Genomic DNA, 21,313 nt, shown 5'->3' on the forward strand with positions numbered 1-21,313 from the left:
AGGGATGGTGGGAACCCCTCATAATGGGCACAGCGGGTGTACAGACCCGGGAACTCAGCACAGGAATGGTGGGAACCCCTCATAATGGGCACAGCGGGTGTACAGACCCGGGAACTCAGCACAGGGATGGTGGGAACCCCTCATAATGGGCACAGCGGGTGTACAGACCCGGGAACTCAGCACAGGATGGTGGGAACTCCTCATAATGGGCACAGCGGGTGTACAGACCCGGGGAACTCAGCACAGGGATGGTGGGAACTCCTCATAATGGGCCACACGCGGGTGTACAGACCCGGGAACTCAGCACAGGGATGGTGAGAACCCCTCATAATGGGCACAGCGGGTGTACAGACCCGGAACTCAGCACAGGGATGGTGAGAACCCCTCATAATGGGCACAGCGGGTGTACAGACCCGGGAACTCAGCACAGGGATGGTGGGAACCCCTCATAATGGGCACAGCAGGTGTACAGACCCGGGAACTCAGCACAGGGATGGTGGGAACCCCTCATAATGGGCACAGCGGGTGTACAGACCCGGGAACTCAGCACAGGGATGGTGGGAACCCCTCATAATGGGCACAGCGGGTGTACAGACCAGGGAACTCAGCACAGGAATGGTGGGAACCCCTCATAATGGGCACAGCGGGTGTACAGACCCGGGAACTCAGCACAGGGATGGTGGGAACCCCTCATAATGGGCACAGCGGGTGTACAGACCCGGGAACTCAGCACAGTGGTGGTGAGAACCCCTCATCTACACGGGCTCCTGTAACTGATAAGGCTCTTGCCCCCCTCTATGGTATTTGGGGCTCTCTCGGGATTGGTCGGGTTTATAGTGTGAATTAGGGAAGCTCCAACTTCCTGAGCTGCGTCAGAATTTTTCTTGAGTAAAACACGTTTACAGGAACCAGAAGAGAAAGAAGGTCGGTCAGCTTGCAGCGGGGCTGGTCGTGTGCAGAGGAGGTGAGGTGCGTTTCCTGTGCGGCTTCTGGTCAGTGTCTCAGCTTCAGTCTCTTCAGAGCGACTCCGGACCTTCCACCTCCAACCCCAGAATCCGATTCTCTCCACCCGACGTGAGTAACTCCACTTCATTCCCTCAATTTCAGACCTTTTTAGGTTGATTTATTAGTAAGAGATACAATGTTACTAAAAGGGACAATCCACCTGAGAGGGAACTCAGCACAGGGATGGTGGGAACCCCTCATAATGGGCACAGCGGGTGTACAGACCCGGGAACTCAGCACAGGGATGGTGGGAACCCCTCATAATGGGCACAGCGGGTGTACAGACCCGGGACTCAGCACAGGGATGGTGGGAACCCCTCATAATGGGCACAGCGGGTGTACAGACCCGGGAACTCAGCACAGGGATGGTGGGAACCCCTCATAATGGGCACAGCGGGTGTACAGACCCGGGAACTCAGCACAGGGATGGTGGGAACCCTTCATAATGGGCACAGGGGGTGTACAGAACCGGGAACTCAGCACAGGGATGGTGGGAACCCCTCATAATGGGCACAGCGGGTGTACAGAGACGGGAACTCGGCACAGGGATGGTGGGAACCCCTCATAATGGGCACAGCGGGTGTACAGACCCGGGAACTCAGCACAGGGATGGTGGGAACCCCTCATAATGGGGCACAGCGAGCTAAGTGACCTATCTTTGATGGATCTCCTCTCTGACACGTGGCACCCGCCCTCCATACTGCATGGTTTCTCTTGATATTCTATTCATGCCCACGGGACGTGTTTGCTGAAAAGTCTTCTCTAATCCTACATGAGATTTTTTTTTTTTCATCACATCCCTGAAGAAGTGTTTTTTTCCCAGAGAAACGTGTTGGGTGAAAATTAGTGTAGTGAATATATTGTGTCATGTATGGGCTGGAATTACGAGATTGTATCAGATCCTTGATTTTATGTTTCAATCTACAGAAGTTCTAAAAGTATTCACACCCCTCTATATACAGTACCCTGAAAAAGTATTCATACCCCTCGGAATTCCCCGCATCTTCTCACGTTACACCCAAAAAACGTAAATGTATTTTATTGGGATTTTCTGTGAGAGACACAAAGTGTCACATAATTGTGAAGTGGAAGGAAAAGGATACAAATAAATATGTGAAAAGTGTGGGGGGGAGGGGCATTTGTATGGCGCCCCCCGGAGTCACTCCCCTTTCTCTACAAGTCTTTTTGGGGGTGTCTCTACCAGCTTTGCACATCTAGAGAGGGACATTTCTCCTCCATTCTTCTTCTCTGTAAAATATCTCAAGTTCTGTCAGATTGGATGGAGAGCGTCTGTGATCAGCAATTTTCAGGTCTTGCCACAGATTCTCAATGGGATTTAGGTCTGGACTGTGACTGGGCCATTCTAACACATGAATATACTTTGATCTAAAACCATTCCATTGTAGCTCTGGCTGTACTTTAGGGTCGTTGTCCTGCTGGAAGGTGAACCTCCTCCCCCCGGTCTCAAGTCTTTTGCAGGTTTTCTTCTAAGATTGTCCTGTATTTGTCTCCATCCATCTTCCCATCAACTCTGACCAGCTTCCCTGTCCCTGCTGAAGAAAACCATCCCCACCACATGAAGCTGCCACCACCATGTTTCACGAAGGGGGTTGGAGTGTTCAGGGTGATGTGCGGTGTTAGTTTCCCCCCCACACAGTTAAATTTTGGTGTCATGTGACCAGAGCCCCTTCTTCCACAAGTTTGCTGTGTCCCCTCCCCCACATGTTTGATGTGTCCCCTCCCCCACATGGCTTCTCACAAACTACAAACGGGACTTCTTATGTCTTTCTTTCTCCAATGTCTTTCTTCTTGTCACTCTTCCATAAAGGGCAGATTTGTGGAGAGACCACTAATAGTTGTTCTGTGGACAGATTCTCCCCCCTGAGCTGTGCAGCTCCTCCAGAGTTACCATGGACCTCTTGGCCTCTTCTCTGATGAATGCTCTCCTTGCCCGGCCTGGTCAGTTTAGGAGGACGGCCATGTCTCGGTAGGTTTGCAGTTGTGCCGTACTCTTTCCATTCTCCGATGATGGATTGAACAGAAGCTCCGTGAGATCTTCAAAGCTTGGGAGATTTTTTTTATAACCCAACCCTGCTTTATACTTCTCCACAACTTTATCCCTGACCTGTCTGGTGTGTTCCTCGGCCTTCATGATGCTGTTTGTTCACTAAGGTTCTCTAACAAACCTCTGAGGGCTTCACAGAACAGCTGTATTTATACTGAGATGAAACGACACGCAGGTGGGCTCTATTTACTAATTAGGAGACTTCTGAAGGCGATTGGTTCCTCTAGATTTTAGTTATCAGAGTAAAGGGGGCGCCATACAAATGCCCCCCCCTCCCCCACACACTTTTCACAGATTTATTTTTAAATAATAAAATAATAAATATATATATAACAAAAAAAAAATGTCTTTCACTTCACAATTATGTGACGCTTTGTGTTGGTCCATCACATAAAATTCCAATAAAATACATTTAAGTTTTTGGTTGTAACCTGAGAGAATGTGGGGAATTTAAGGGGTATGAATACTTTATTTGTATCTATTTTTTATTTTTCTTCTCTAAAATGAAGGATTTTACTTTTACTTTATTTCGTAAAACATGGAAACATAGAAGAGTGACAGCAGAAAAAAACAGACCTCCTTCCTCCTGCTGGTGACCCCTCTAGTGATATAAAGATCTATACAGAGGAATCAGGACCTCCTTCCTCCTGATGAAGACCCCTCTAGTGAAATTAAAGATCTATATAGAGAATCAGGACCTCCTACCTCCTGATTGAAGGACCCCTCTAGTGATATAAGTTTATATAGAGGAAAGGAAGCCTCTTCTCCTGATGAAGCCCCTTTCTAGTGATATAAAGATCTATACAGAGGAATCAGGACCTCCTTCCTCCTGATGAAGACCCCTCTAGTGATATACAAATCTATATAGAGGAATCAGGATCTCCTTCCCCCTGATGAAGCCCCTTCTAGTGATATAAAGATCTATATAGAGGAATCAGGACCTCCTTCCCCCCGATGAAGACCCCTCTAGTGATATAAAGATCTATATAGAGGATTCAGGACCTCCTTCCTCCTGATGAAGACCCCTCTAGTGATATATGATCTCTATAGAGGAATCAGGACCTCCTTTCTCCTGATGAAGCCCCCTCTAGTGACATAAAGATCTATATAGAGGAATCAGGACCTCCTTCCCCCTGATGAAGCCCCTTCTAGTGATATAAAGATCTATATAGAGGAATCAGGACCTCCTTCCTCCTAATGAAGACCCCTCTAGTGATATAAAGATCTATATAGAGGAATCAGGACCTCCTTCCCCCTGATGAAGACCCCTCTAGTGATATAAAGATCTATATAGAGGAATCAGGACCTCCTTCCTCCTGATGAAGACCCCTCTAGTGATATAAAGATATAGAGGGGTTAGGATCTCCTTCCCCCTGATGAAGCCCCTTCTAGTGATATAAAGATCTATACAGAGGAATCAGCACCTCCTTCCTCCTAATGAAGACCCCTCTAGTGATATACAAATCTATATAGAGGAATCAGGATCTCCTTCCCCCTGATGAAGCCCCTTCTAGTGATATAAAGATCTATACAGAGGAATCAGGACCTCCTTCCTCCTGATGAAGACCCCTCTAGTGATATAAAGATATTTTTTTTATGTTTTTTGCCTCCTCCAGTATTAGACGCGGTCCTTATAGACCTCAAATTCGTCTTTTTTCTTTCTTTTTTTTTTCAGCTGTAGCCGCCAAGATGAACGAGCCCGAAGTCTGCTACATCCTGGACGCCATTCTGTTTGTCTATGGAATAGTTCTCACCGCTCTCTACTGCCACCTGAAGGTAAGGGCAGTTCCCTACAGCAAGGGGGGGGGGAAATGGCAGATATTGGTTGTGCTGTTGGGGCTTTTTTTGTATTTTTTTTGCACATTTGCTGCACCATATTTCTCCTACCCGTATTGTGTATCTACACCTTCGTGGGCCACAATCCTGTTTGATGGGCGGCACAAGATAGGGTGACCACATTTCCAAACTACCCTCCCTTCCCCAAAAATCAGCTTGACAGTGATTGGACACAAGAGGCGGGATTTATGATTTCTCCAATCACAAGTGGGGGGGGCGGGATTGTGCTCCTCCAGGCATTCCCGGCCAGGACAAGTACCGTCGGTGATGTGGCGGCCTTTTTTGGGGGCATCAGATTGACCCGGGGGGGGGGGGGGGTAACTGTGTTAGTTTCATTCCGGGACACTGTATTGTCCTGGAATGAATGTGCCCGGGACAGACCCGCAAAATTCGGGACTGTCCCGAGCAATGCGGGACTGTCCCGGGCAATGCGGGACTGTCCCGGGCAATCCGGGACACGTGGTCACCCTAGCACAAGAACACTCCCGCAGATTTCAGTGAGACCGCTTTGCGAGGTGGAGAAATGTCAACGGTATTCCTCAGAAGGGTCCAAAGCTTTATTGACATGGTCACGGCGGGACACACCCGGAAAGGTTTCGGAGCCACGCAGGGCCCCTTCATCAGGCAGGCTTCATGAAACCCACGGATCTTTGGTGGGGGGGGGGATCCCGAGATTCTGGTCTCCTGCCAATGACATCTCTTGAATTTCTTTTTCAGATTAAGACATCCAGGGAGAAGAAGAAGAACCCGACGCCCGCTCTGTACGAGGTACGAACTTCTTATTTTCTAATCCTCATTTGTATTAATAGCGAGAACAGGAAGTTCCTCCAGCAGGAGGAAGTGCTCAGACCCCCCCCCCCCTCCCCCCAACCAGTCTCCTCCAACTTCTCACTCACTGCTGATAGGGTTTAAAGGGGAAAAGTGACCTGATTATTCAAATATATAAAAATTATTATTTTATCTATTGCAAGGCATTGCTCAAAGATTGAGTTGTCGTGTCTGAAAATACAATGTAACTTTTATATTATTATTATTATTATTATTATTATTTTATGTATTGCAAGGCATTGCTCAGAGTTTGATTTGTCATGTCCTGAATATGCATAATAACTTTTTTTTATTTTTTTATTATTAATTATTTTATTTTTTTATTATTATTTTTAAGACATTGCATGGAGTTTAATTTGTCATGTCTAAAAGTACATTGTAACTTTTATATTATTATTATTATTATTTTATTTTTTATATTGCAAAAGCATTACACAGATTTTGATTTGTCATGCCTTGAATATGCATAATAACTTTTTTTAAATAGTTTTTAATATTATTTTATTATCTTTTGGAAGACATTGCACCAGAGTTTGATTTGTCATGTCTGAAAGTACATTGTAACTTTTTATATTATTATTATTTTATTTTTTATATTGAAAGGCATTGCACAGATTTTGAATCACCATGTCCGAAAATACATTATAACTTTTTTAATAGTAACATTATATATATATATATATATATATATATATATATATATATATATATATATATATATATATATATATATATATAGGCATTGCATAGAGTTTAATTTGCCATATCTTGAATATGCATTATAACTTTTTTTTTTTATAACTATTATTATTTTATATTTTTATTTTTTAAGACATTGCATGGAGTTTAATTTGTCATGTCTGAAAATACATTGTAACTTTTGATATTATTATTATTTTATGTATCGCAAGGCATTGCACAGATTTTAATTCGCCATGTCTGAAAATACAATGTCACTTTTTGATATTCTTTTTATTTTATATTTTAGATAATTTTATATATTGCATGGAGTTTAATTTGCCATGTCTTGAATTTACAATGATAATATTTATTATTATTATTATTATTATTATTATTATTATTATTATTATTATTTTAACTATTGCAAGGCATTGCACAGAGTTTGATTTGCCATTTCTTGAATATGCATTATAACTTTTTAAAAATAGTTTTTAATTATTATATTATTTTACCTTTTGGAAGACATTGCACAGAGTTTCATTTGTCATGTCTGAAAATACATGGTAACTTTTTATATTATAATTTTTTTATGTATTGCAAGGCATTACACAGATTTTGATTCGCCATGTCTTGTAACGTTTTTGATATTATTATTGTATTTATTTATTTTATTTTGCAAGGCATTGCACAGAGTTTAATTTGCCATTTCTGAAATACAATATAGCTTTTTTAAATTATTTTTATTTAATCTTTTTAGATTTTATATATTGCAAGGCATTGCATAGAGTTTGATTCGCCATATCTTGAATATGCATTATAACTTTTTTTTTTAATTATTTTTTATTTTATATATATATTTTTTTTTTTAAGAGTTTAATTTGTCATGTCTGAAAATACATTGTAACTTTTTATATTTATTATTATTTTATGTATCGCAAGGCAATGCACAGATTTTAATTCGCCATGTCTGAAAATACAATGTCACTTTTTGATATTCTTTTTATTTTCTATTTTAAATAATTTTATATATTGCAAGGCATTACATGGAGTTTAATTTGCCATTTCTGAAATACAATATAGCTTTTTAAATTATTTTTATTTTATTTTTTAGATTTTATATATTGCAAGGCATTGCATGGAGTTTGATTTGCTATGTCTTGAATTTACATTGAAATTTTTTTTAAATGTTATTTTTTATTATTATTATTTTAATATTATTCTCTCTATAAAAACCTAAAAAATTAAAAAGCTATATCACTTTTTTTTCGAGAGAACGAAGGCAGGGAGCGAGGTGACTACTTATTCAGGACATGGAAAATCAAACTCTGTGCAATGCCTTGCAATAGAGAGAATAATATTAAAAAAATAATAATAATTATGATAATAAAAAATAATATTTAAAAAAATGTAAATGCATATTCAAGACAAAGCAAATGAAACTCCATGCAATGTCTTGCAATATATAAAAAATAAATAAAAAATTAAATAAAAAATTATTTAAAAAGTTACATTGTATTTCAGACACGGCAAATCAAAATCTGTGCAATGCCTTTCAATACAATGTGACATTTTGATATTCTTTTTATTTCATATTTTTTTTCATTATTTGATATTATTGAAAGGCATTGCACAGATGTTGGTGTCTGAAATACAATGTAACTTTTTAAATAATTTTTTTTTTTATTTTTTTATATATTGCAAGGCATTACATTGAGTTTGATTTGCTTTGTCATGAATATACATTTACATTTTTTTAAATTATTATTTTTTATTATTATAATTATTATTATTTTAATATTATTCTCTCTATTGCGAGGCATTGCACAGAGTTCGATTTGCCATTTCTTGAATATGCATTATAACTTTTTAAAAATAGTTTTTATTATTATTTTATCTTTTGGAAGACATTGCACAGAGTTTAATTTGTCATGTCTGAGAATACATTGTACATTTGTATATTATTATTATTAATTTATGTATTGCAACAGGCATTGCACAGATTTTGATGTCTGAAAATACATTCTAACTTTTTTAATATTATTTAATTAAATTTTTTATATTTCAAGGCGCTGCGCAGAGTTTAATTTGCCATGTCTGAAAAAGCAATGTGACTTTTTGATATTCTTTTTATTTCATTTTTTAATTTATTTTTTCATTATTTGATATTATTGCAAGGCATTGCACAGATTTTGATTTGCCGTGTCTGAAATACAATGTACCTTTTTAAATTATTTTAATTTTATTTTTTAGATTTTATATATTACAAGGCATTGCATGGAGTTTGATTTTGCTATGTCTTGAATATACATTGACATTTTTTTAAAAATTTTTTTTTTTTTATTATCATTATTATTATTATTTTTACATAGTTACATAGTTAGTCAGGCTGAAAAAAGACACAAGTCCATGCAGTCCAACCATAAAAATAAATAAAATAAAAAATATCCTACAATCCCATATACCCAACAGTTACATAGTCAGTTTTATTATTATTCTCTCTATTGCAAGGCATTGCACAGAGTTTGATTTGCTTGAATAAACTGAATATGCATTATAACTTTTTAAAAATTGTTTTTAATTATTTATAATTTTATTTTATCTTTATTATTATTATATTTATTTATTTGTACCTTTATATTATATATTTTTTGTTAGTTATATATATATAATATATATATATATATATATATATATATATATATATATATATATATATATTTATATAATTTATTTATTTTTCAAGGCATGCACAGAGTTTGAGTTGCCATGTCTGAAAATACAATGTAACTTTGTCTACATTATGTTTATTATTTTTTTTATTTTTTTTATAGGTTATATATTGAAAGTTATTGTGCAGAATTTGATTTGTTGAATATAGGTTCTCACTTCTTTTTTTTATTAATTTTTTTATATATTATTTTATATATTGCAAGGCGTTTGCCATGTCTGGAAATACAATGCAACTTTGTCTATATTATTTTTATTTTCTTCTTTCTTTCTTTTTTTTTTTATTCTTTTTTTATATATTGCAAGGCATTGCGCAGAATTTAATTTGCCATGTCTTGAATATACAATACATACTCACTTTTTTTTTTAAATTACTTTAATTATTTTACATTTATATTATTTTATATATTGCAAGGCATTGCAGATAGTTTATTATTATTTTTTTTTTAAATATGTAACTTTGTCTATATTATTTTTATTTATTTTTATTTTATATATTGCAAGGCATTGCAGATAGTTTTAGTTACCATGTCTAAAAAATACAATCTCACTTTTTTACATTTATTATTATTTTTTTTATTAAATATGTAACTTTGTCTATATTATTTTAATGTATTTTTATTTTATATATTGCAAGGCTTTGCGCAGAATTTGATTTGCCATGTCTTGAATATACATTCTCACTTTTTTACATTTATAATTTTTTTAATATATATATATATATATATATATATATATATATATATATATATATATATATATATATACATATATATATATATATATATATAAAAAATTTATATATTATTATATATTTTATGTTATATTTTGCACGGAATTCGATTTGCCATGTACTGAATATGCATTATAACTTTTTAAAAATTGTTTTTAATTATTTATTATTTTATTTTATCTTTGGGAAGACATTGCACAGAGTTTAATTTCTCATGTTTGAAAATACATTGTAACTTTATATTATATATTTTTTGTTAGTTTTTTATATATATATATATTTCAAGGCATGCACAGAGTTTGAGTTGCCATGTCTGAAAATACAAAGTAACTTTGTCTACATTATGCTTTTATATATATATATATATTATTTTATATATTATTTGCCATGGCTGTGAAATACATGAATTTTTTTTTTTTATATTTTATGTTATATATTGCAAGGCATTGCCACAGTTTGTTTGCATGTCTGACAATACATTGTAACTTTTTATATATATGTTTTTTAGTCCTGGCTGGAGCAGGCATGGGTTTGAACCTCAGATCCTCACTTCCTGTACCCCTGTGACACCTTCTCTCTTAGGCACATGCCAGGTTTGTCACCAGTATAGGAAGTGATAAAGACAAAGGCTGACAGAGGTTCTAACCCATCCCCGCATCATCCAAAAACTAGTCAGAGCCGGTGGCTCTAGGTGGGGGTAAACACCTTTCAAACTCTCACCAAAACAAGATCTCTAAAGGAACACACCACTGATCTAAAGCCTTATTTTATTTTTTGAAGTTCCTTGGGGGCGGGGTCACTTTAGTCACTCCAGACTTTCATGGAAAATGCAGTAATTGCCAAAATATATGTGAGTGCTGCATGCACACCCCAGATGGCTGCATGGGGTGACAACACATTTCAGGGCGTGCCGTTCCACAGACCACACCCACTGCCCTGCCTTCTCCTAATAGCACTGGTGACCCCCCCTCCCCCACCCCATGATCTCCCTCTCCCTTACGAAGTCCCTCCCTTCAAAGAGCAAACTCTCCCACTCTTGTGACTCTTAAAAGGGAACACACCACTTATCTACAGCCTTGTATTTTTTTTCTTTCTTTAAGTTCCTCGGGGGCGGGTCCTTGTAGTCACAATAACGTGTGTTTGGTTTGCAGCCCCTGAGCTTTCCTTCAAACCAGATCTACAACAAGATCGGGAAGGGAGAAGGAGGAGGGGTCGAGATGAAGGTGAGAACTTGGTGCGTGTTGCAATATCTGATTTCTAATGTAGATACGTAGATGGGGGGGGGGGGGGGGGAAATGCTCATCCTTTTTTTTTTTTTTTTTTCCTGGAGAAAATGCTGCTCCAGCTCCTTCTGGAGCAAAAGTCACAAGCAGTTTCTACCCGAGGGGAGGGTATCAGAATAGGCTGATGTCCCCCTTAAAAAGAGGTTCTGTGCAGACTTCTGGCGAAATCCGTGTCTACCATTGCCATGGTTGCCTCTGTTCTAGCAAGCAGGTGGGAACGGGGGGAAGGGCACAGACATCAAATAATGATAACTGTCCATGTTTGGTCATCTCGGCAGTTCCCTCGAGTTGAAACCCATCATGTGATGTACGGAAAAAAAATTAAAAAATTCAGGCCGGAGGTTTTGGGGTTTTGTGAGCCTCCCGCCGCTCCTCTGCTCGTGTCTCAGAGCGAAACAAGAAGTGTTGTTATTATTATTACAGCGTCCAGCGCCTCTCTCCGACCACTTCCCCCCCCCCCCTCAACGCCTCAGCACTTGTCAGACTGCAATCTAGGCCTTCAAAGTTCCCTGAGATTAGATTGCAAGCTCTTTGGGTCAGGCCCTTGTGGGGGGAGGGGGGGGGTTACAAATGACAATAAAAAATAAATAAAATAATAATAGATATATATATATATTTGTATATTTCTAAGTATTTGTGTCGGGGACAAAGAGCTGAGCGGGGAATGTGAGGCGGTCCACGGAGGAGGATGTGGTCAGAGGATTACTAATATCTCTTCTCGGGTTTTACTCTGAGATGGACAATATAGAGGGGGGGGAGGGGCAGACCACCTCCAACATTTCACATGTGGTCTCGTGTCTGTTTCTCATGTTTTACTTTTTATATTTATATATATAATGCAAACACACACCCAAAAAAATATATATATATATATATTTAGATGTAGTCACACACACATTATATACCGTGTATAAATAAAAACAAAAGTCAACATAAATATTAAAATAAAACTTTTTTTTTTTGTTTAATATTTTACATTTGGTCAGAAAATGACTAATGTCTCTTTTTCATGTTTTACTGGAGATATATATATATATATATATATATATATATAAAATAAATATTAAAATAATAATAAAATGTAAAAAAAAAATAATTATCTCACATAAAACTACTAATGTCTCTTTGTCATGTTTTACTGTATAAATATGTGTATATATATATTATATATATATAATATATATATATATATATATATATATAAAATAAATATTAAAAAATAATAATATAATGTAAAAAAAAAATCATTATCTCACATAAAACTACTAATGTCTCTTTTTCATGTTTTACTGGAGATATATATATATATATATATATATATATAAAATAAATATTAAAATAATAATAAAATGTAAAAAAAAAATCATTATCTCAAATAAACTACTAATGTCTCTTTTTTCATGTTTTACTGGATATATATTTATTCAGTTAAACATGACAAAGAGACATTAGTAGTTTTATGTGAGATAATGATTTTTTTTTTACATTTTATTATTATTTTAATATATATATATATATATATATATATATATATATATATATATATATAATATATATATTTATATATTTACTATATATATATATATATATATATATATATATATATAATATATATATTAAAATAATAATAAAATGTAAAAAGAAAAAATCATTATCTCACATAAACTAATAATGTCTCTTTGTCATGTTTTACTGAATAATATATATCCAGTAAAACATGACAAAGAGACTTTAGTAGTTTTCTGTAGTTTTATGTGAGATAATTAATAAAAGTTAAATTCTATTATTATTTTAATATTTATTTTACTAGTTTAATATATACATATTACATATACTAAATAGTAGGTGTGTTTGTGTGTTTTATATGTATATATTAAACTAGTAAAATAAATATTAAAATAATTATAAAATGTAACTTTTATTTATTATCTCACCTAAACTACAGAAACTACTAATGCCTCTTTTTCATGTTTTATCTAAATATCTATATCTATATCTATATATATATATATATATATATATCTATTAAACTATTAAAATAATAAAATGTAACTTTTAATATCTTGCAAAAACTACTAATGTCTCTTTTTTTACTGTTTTACTGAATATATATATATATACACACAAACGTATAAGTGATGGGGAGCCGCGCACTTTAGCTGCACGCTCAAACTGAAACTGGTTTTTGGCTGTAAAGATCTCCATTGTTTATTTTCACAGAAAAAAAAAAAAAAAAGGGAAAATAAACCAAAAAACAGCAGTCCAAAAAAAAAAAAAAAAAAGGATTAAAAACAACCAAAAAACAACAAAAAGGAAAACACACAAATACAACGAACACCACATTACATAAACCTTGCTACTCTATAAATAATAATATTTTATTTCAAGCGAATTTCACCCACGCAGCTCAGTGAATGAATTTGAAAAGTTTATATATATACACACACAAAAAAATATTTATATATATGCAGTAAAACATGAAAAAGAGACATTCGTAGTTTTATGTGAGGTAATAATTAAAAAAATATATTATTTTAATATTTATTTTACTAGTTTAATATATACATATGATGTATAGTAAGTTTGTGTGTGTGTATATATTAAACTAGTAAAATAAATATTAAAATAATAATATTTTTTTATTATCTCACATAAAACTACTAATGTCTCTTTTTCATGTTTTATTGTATTATATATACACAAACACTAGTATATGTATATATTAAACTAGTAAAATAAATATTAAAATAATTATAAAATGTAACTTTTATTTATTATCTCACCTAAACTACAGAAACTACTAATGCCTCTTTTTCATGTTTTATCTAAATATATAACTATTAAAATAATAAAATGTAACTTTTAATATCTTGCAAAAACTACTAATGTCTCTTTTTTATGTTTTACTGAATATATATATATATATATATATATATATATATATATTTATATATATATAATATATATATATTATATATTATATATATATATATATATATATATATATTTTAAAATAATATTACAATTTAACTTTTATTATCTTGCATAAATTACAGAAAATATATATTTATATTTTTATTTTTTATATACAAACACACCCCTATTATACAGTATATCTATATATTAAACTAGTAACATCTAAAAATAATATATTAAATATTTTAAGATAATATTACAATTTAACTTTTATTATCTTGCATAAATTACAGAAAATATATATTTTTTTTTTTATTTTTTTTTTATATACAAACACACCCCTACTATACAGTATATGTATATATTAAACTAGTAACATCTAAAAATAATATATTAAATATTTTAAAATAATATTACAATTTAACTTTTATTATCTTGCATAAATTACAGAAAATATATATTTATATTTTTATTTTTTATATACAAACACACCCCTATTATACAGTATATGTATATATTAAACTAGTAAAATATAAAAAAAATATATTAAATATTTTTAAATAATATTACAATTTAACTTTTATTATTTTGCATAAATTACAGAAAATATATATTTATATTTTTATTTTTTATATACAAACACACCCCTATTATACAGTATATGTATATATTAAACTAGTAAAATATAAAAACAATATATTAAATATTTTTAAATAATATTACAATTTAACTTTTATTATCTTGCATAAGTTACAGAAAATATATATTTATATATATATATTTTTTATATATACAAACACACCCCTACTATACAGTGTATCTATATATTAAACTAGTAACATCTAAACATAATATATTAAATATTTTAAAATAATATTACAATTTAACTTTTATTATCTTGCATAAATTACAGAAAATATATATTTATATTTTTTATATACAAACACACCCCTACTATACAGTATATCTATATATTAAACTAGTAAAATAAAAAATATATATATTAAATATTTTAAAATAATATTACAATTTAACTTTTATTATCTTGCATAAATTACAGAAAATATATATTTTTATTTTTTATTTTTTTATATACAAACACACACCCTACTATACAGAATATGTATATATAAAACTAGTAAAATATAAAAATAATAAAATGTAACATTTAACATCTTGCATAAACGACATAAAAATTACCAATGTCTACAAACACACCTACTATTTAGTATATGTACATATTAAACTAGTAAAATAAATATTAAAATAATAATAAAATGTAACTTTTATTTATTATCTCACATAAACTACAGAAAACCACCAATGTCGTTTTTTTTTTTGTGTTTTACTTTTGATGTGGGATCACCGATTATCAAAAGATTGTGAAAGCGGAAACTTTTCAAATTCATTCACTGAGCTGCGTAGGTGAAATTCGCTTGAAATAAAATATTATTATTTATAGAGTAGCAAGGTTTATGTCATGTGGTGTTCGTTGTATTTGTGTGTTTTCCTTTTTGTTGTTTTTTGGTTGTTTTTAATCTTTTTTTTTTTTTTTTGGACTGCTGTTTCTGGTTTATGTTCCCTTTTTTTTTTTTTTTGTGAAAATAAACAATGGAGATCTTTACAAGCTAGTTTCAGTTTTAGCGTGCCGCTAAAGTGCGCGGCTCCCCATCACTAATATAATATAATAATCGATCTTTTAATCTGCGCCTCACACAAAAGCTCTCAATAAGAGGCCAGGAGAAATTTATTCTAATTCTACAATAAAAATCATAAAATAATATACAGTCCCATCCAGAATCACACATAATACATCCAATGTTACATATACATGTATAACCTCCTAAAATAATAAAAAATACAAAAATTATAAATAAATAATAATAAAAATATGTATATTTATACAAACAAAATAAAATGTTTTATAATTCTTTATTAAATTTGTATTTTCTTTTTTTCTTTTCAGGGAGGAGAAAGTGATTACGCTGTAAGTATAAATCACTATTTACTGTATATCACACTTCCATAATAAATACTATGGGCCAGATCCACATACATTTGGATCGGCGCAGCGTATCAGAGATACACTACGCCACCGTACCTTACCTGGCGTATATTCGAATCCTCAGTGAGTTTGCTCCTTAAGTTAGGGCGGCGTAGTGTATTTCTGGCGGCGGATTTCGAATTGGGGCGGGTTGGGGCGTGTTTTCATTTAAATGAAGCGCGTCCCCACGCCGATTGAACTGCGCATGCTCCGTCTTGAAATTTTCCGCCGTGCTTTGCGCGAAATGAACGTTGCAAACGACGTCATTTTTGAACTTAGACGTGACTTACGTCCATCCCTATTCACGACGACTTACGCAAAAAAAATAATTCAAATTTCGACGCGGGAATGACGGCCATACTTAACATGGCAAGTCTATCTATACGTCGCAAAATACCAGCTTTAACTATACGCCGGAAAAAGCCGACTACAGACGATGTCACTCCTGTATAATATATCTTATATCTGGAGGGTGGTGATGTCACTCCTGTATTATATATCTTATATCTGGAGGGTGGTGATGTCACTCCTGTATAATATATCTTATATCTGGAGGGCGGTGATGTCACTCCTGTATAATATATCTTATATCTGGAGGGCGGTGATGTCACTCCTGTATAATATTCTTATATCATGGAGGGCGGTGATGTCACTCCTGTTTATATATCTTATATCGGGAGGGCGTGATGTCACTCCTGTATAATATATCTTATATCTGGAGGGCGGTGATGTCACTTCCTGTATAATATATCATATATCTGGAGAGCGGTGATGTCACTCCAGTATAATATATCTGGAGAGCGTGATGTCACTCATGTATAATATATCTTATATCTGGAGAGCGGTGAAGTCACTCCTGTATAATATATCTTATATCTGGAGAGCGGTGATGTCACCTCCTGTATAATATATCAGGAGAGCGGTGATGTCACTCCTGTATAATATATCTTATATCTGGAGAGCGGTGATGTCACTCCTGTATAATATATCTTATATCTGGAGAGCGGTGATGTCACTCCTGTATAATATATCTGGAGAGCGGTGATGTCACACCTGTATAATATATCTTATATCTGGAGAGCGGTGATGTCACTCCCTGTGTAATATCTTAGGCCCGAGTACTCACTGGCAGGACATTCCGATGAAAACGGTCTGCAGACCGTTCCATCGGACATGTCTGGCCGGGGACTGCCCGGGGACTTCTGTTCGATGGCTGTACACACCATCGAACAGAAGCCCGCGCGTAAACATTACGCGGGGCCGTGTCCGCGGTGTCGCCGCGTCGATGACGCGGTGTCGCCGCGACAATGACGCGGCGACGTGGGCGGGCCGCCTTAAAAATGCTTCCACGCATGCGTCGAAGTCATTCGACGCATGCGAGGGATGCGGGCGGCAGGACATGTACGGTAGGTCTGTACAGACGACCGTACATGTCCGGGCGGACAGGTTTCCAGCGGACTGTTTTAAAACAAGTCCGGGAAACAGTTGTCCGCTGGAAACCTGTCCGATCCGTCCCAAAATGGTCCGCTCGGGCCAACACACGGCCAAACATGTCTGCTGAAACTGGTCTGCGGACCAGTTTCAGCAGACATGTTTGGTCGTGAGTACGGGGCCTTATATCTGGAGGGCGGTGATGTCACTCCTGTATAATATATCTGGAGAGTGGTGATGTCACTCCTGTATAATATATCTTATATCTGGAGAGCGGTGATGTCACTCCTGTATAATATATCTTATATCTGGAGAGCGGTGATGTCACTCCTGTATAATATATCTTATATCTGGAGAGCGGTGATGTCACTCCTGTGTAATATATCTGGAGAGAGGTGATGTCACTCCTGTATAATATATCTGGAGGGCGGTGATGTCACTCCTGTATAATATATCTTATATCTGGAGAGCGGTGATGTCACTCCTGTATAATATATCTTATATCTGGAGAGCGGTGATGTCACTCCTGTATAATATATCTTATATCTGGAGGGCGGTGATGTCACCCTGTATATATATCTTATATCTGGAGAGCGGTGATGTCACTCCTGTGTAATATATCTGGAGAGAGGTGATGTCACTCCTGTATAATATATCTGGAGGGCGGTGATGTCACTCCTGTATAATATATCTGGAGAGCGGTGATGTCACTCCTGTATAATATATCTGGAGAGCGGTGATGTCACTCCTGTATAATATATCTGGAGGGCGGTGATGTCACTCCTGTATAATATATCTGGAGGGTGGTGATGTCACTCTGTATAATATCTCTTATATCTGGAGAGCGGTGATGTCACTCCTGTATATTATATCTTATATCTGGAGGGCGGTGATGTCACTCCTGTATAATATATCTTATATCTGGAGAGCGGTGATGTCACTCCTGTATAACGTCCTCCTTTGTCTCTCCAGGGTCTCGGTCCTACAGACAAGGCTACGTATGAGACTCTAAAGGGGGAGAAGTTGAAGTGAGGATGACGGATGAAGATGACGGATGATTCCCCCCCTCCCCCCCATGTAGAGATCACATGGTTGGGGGTTTGCGTTTCCTGTGCTTCTCGCTCTCAGTGTGATTCTCTCGTATCTCTGACATGTTTCACTCTTTGGATCTGTAGATAAGGATTGGTAGGGTGGCGGGTACACCCGGCTACAGGAGGTTACAGAATTTTGGAGATTTTTATCATTTACCAAAAAAAATAAAAAAACAAAAAAATTCATCAAACTGCACCATCAAAACCCCAATGATGAGTATAATAAATATAATATTTAATAAAGAAATATTTTTTTTTGGATGGGACAGGAAGCAAAGGGACACCTCTTGCTTTTTTTTTTTTTGTAATAGGGTGTGTCTTAAAAAAACTACAAGGGCCCTATACAAAAAAAAAAAAAGCTGTGACATTTATATATAATTTACATTTTTTTTATATTTTATTTTTATTTTATTTTTAATTTCCAAAACAAAAATATCATGCATAACCTCACCTAAATAATATTCACACACAGACATGACACATAAGAAAAATCAGACTTGATTTACGCAATATGTGTGACACCAAGCTGAGACATTATATAATAATAATAATAATATTTTATAATATTTTATAATAATAATAATATTTTATATATATATATATATATATATATATATATATATATATATATATATATATAAAATATTATTATTATTATATAATATCTCAGCTTGGTGTCACACATATTGCTTAATAATAATAATAATAATAATAATATTATATATATATATATATATATATATATATATATATATATATATATATATATATATATATATATATATATATATATAAATAAAATATTATTATTATAACATATCTCAGCTTGGTGTCACACATATTGCTTAATGATAATAATAATAATAATAATAATATTATATATATATATATATATATATATATAAATAAAATATTATTATTATTATTATTATATAATATCTCAGCTTGGTGTCACACATATTGCTTAATAATAATAATATTATATATATATATATATATATATATATATATATATATATATATATATATATATATATATATATATAATATTATTATTATTATTAAGCAATATGTGTGACACCAAGCTGAGATATTATATAATAATAATAATAATAATATTTTATTTATATATATATATATATATATATATATATATATATATATATATATATATATATATATATATATATATATATATATATATATATAAAATACTATTATTATTATTATTATATAATATCTCAGCTTGGTGTCACACATATTGCTTAATAATAATAATAATATTATATATATATATATATATATATATATATATATATATATATATATATATATATATATATATATATATATATATATATATATATAAAAATACAGGGGATTTAACCAGCCCCTACCCTATCCAAAAAAAAAAAAAAAAAAAAAGTTGTGGCATTATATATAATTTTAATTTTTTTTTTTTATATATTTTTTTAATTTTAACTTCCAAAACAAAAATATCTTGCATAACCTCTCCTAAATAATATTCACACACAGACCTGACACATACGGAAACAACAGATTTAAGCAATATGTGTGACAGTAGGGCTCTTGCTGAGGATGTGATCCCTGAATGAGTTTTATATTAAAAAAAAAAAAAAATCTTAATAAGTCAGCCACTCAGCAGGGAAAAATTCACAGGACACGTATCCAGCCAATCGGCAGCAGAGGATGAGATGACATCATGGTGTTCTGCTGTTGGGGGCGTTGACGGGAACGTGACACAAAAGAGGAAGTTCGAGTTATCTTGTGGGAAATTGTTGCAGAAAGAAAAAGAAAGAAAAGCTACTAAAAGTATATAGGTTAAAAAAAAAAAAAAAAAAAAATAAGTGTGCAGTAATTTTAACCTCTTGTAAGCTGAGTGACTGTACAGTACCGGGGTGTAAAAATGATCCAAACGGAAGAAAAGTGAAACATTGTATCCACTGTAGAGAAACGCTTCTGCTATTTTATTTTTCAAATGTTGTAATAATAAACATTAAAAAAAAAAAATTGTTACTTTTTCTTTTAAACTTATTTTTTTTCTTGCTTGTATAATTTTTGCGAGTTATAAAAAAAATTAAATTTAGTAAATATTAACAGTTTTTTTTTTTAGTGCTTCAAAGCTAATAATAAACATGACAATTATTTTACTTTTTCTTTAGAACTTTTTAATTATTCTTGCTTGTTGTGTCATTTTTGCAAGTTATAGAAACAAATCATATTTAGTAAATATTAACTTTGTTTTTTTTTGTTTTTTTTATGTTTCAAAGCCAATAATAAACATAATAATTATGTTACTTTTTCTTTAAAATGTTTTATTATTATTATTGCTTGTGTTTTGTAGATTTTTAAACTTTTTTTTTCTTGCTTGTATAATTTTTGCAAGTTATAGAAAAAATTACATTTAGTAAATATTAACAGTTTTTTTTTTTAATGCTTCAAAGCTAATAATAAACATAACAATTATGTTATTTTTTCTTTAGAACTTTTTAATTATTCTTGCTTGTTGTGTAATTTTTGCAAGTTATAGAAACAAATCATATTTAGTAAATATTAACTTTTTTTATGTTTCAAAGCCAATAATAAACAAAACAATTATGTTACTTTTTCTTTAAAATGTTTTATTATTATTGCTTGTGTTTTGTAGATTTT

The 21,313-nt window shown here is 33.0% G+C and overlaps 1 protein-coding gene across 1 annotated transcript; it reads left to right on the forward strand.

The window, feature by feature from the left end:
• Positions 1-971: 971 nt before the first annotated feature.
• Positions 972-18,864, forward strand: FCER1G (Fc fragment of IgE receptor Ig; the record flags this gene model as incomplete). Its single annotated transcript, XM_040332054.1, has 6 exons — positions 972-1,074; positions 4,746-4,846; positions 5,624-5,674; positions 11,027-11,098; positions 16,041-16,061; positions 18,522-18,864. Coding segments are annotated over 6 exons (408 nt in total), but the record flags the coding sequence as incomplete, so codon positions are not given.
• Between the last annotated feature and the right edge of the window lie 2,449 nt (positions 18,865-21,313).

Source organism: Rana temporaria, chromosome 13 (assembly GCF_905171775.1).
Source record: "Rana temporaria chromosome 13, aRanTem1.1, whole genome shotgun sequence".
Lineage (NCBI taxonomy): Eukaryota > Metazoa > Chordata > Amphibia > Anura > Ranidae > Rana > Rana temporaria.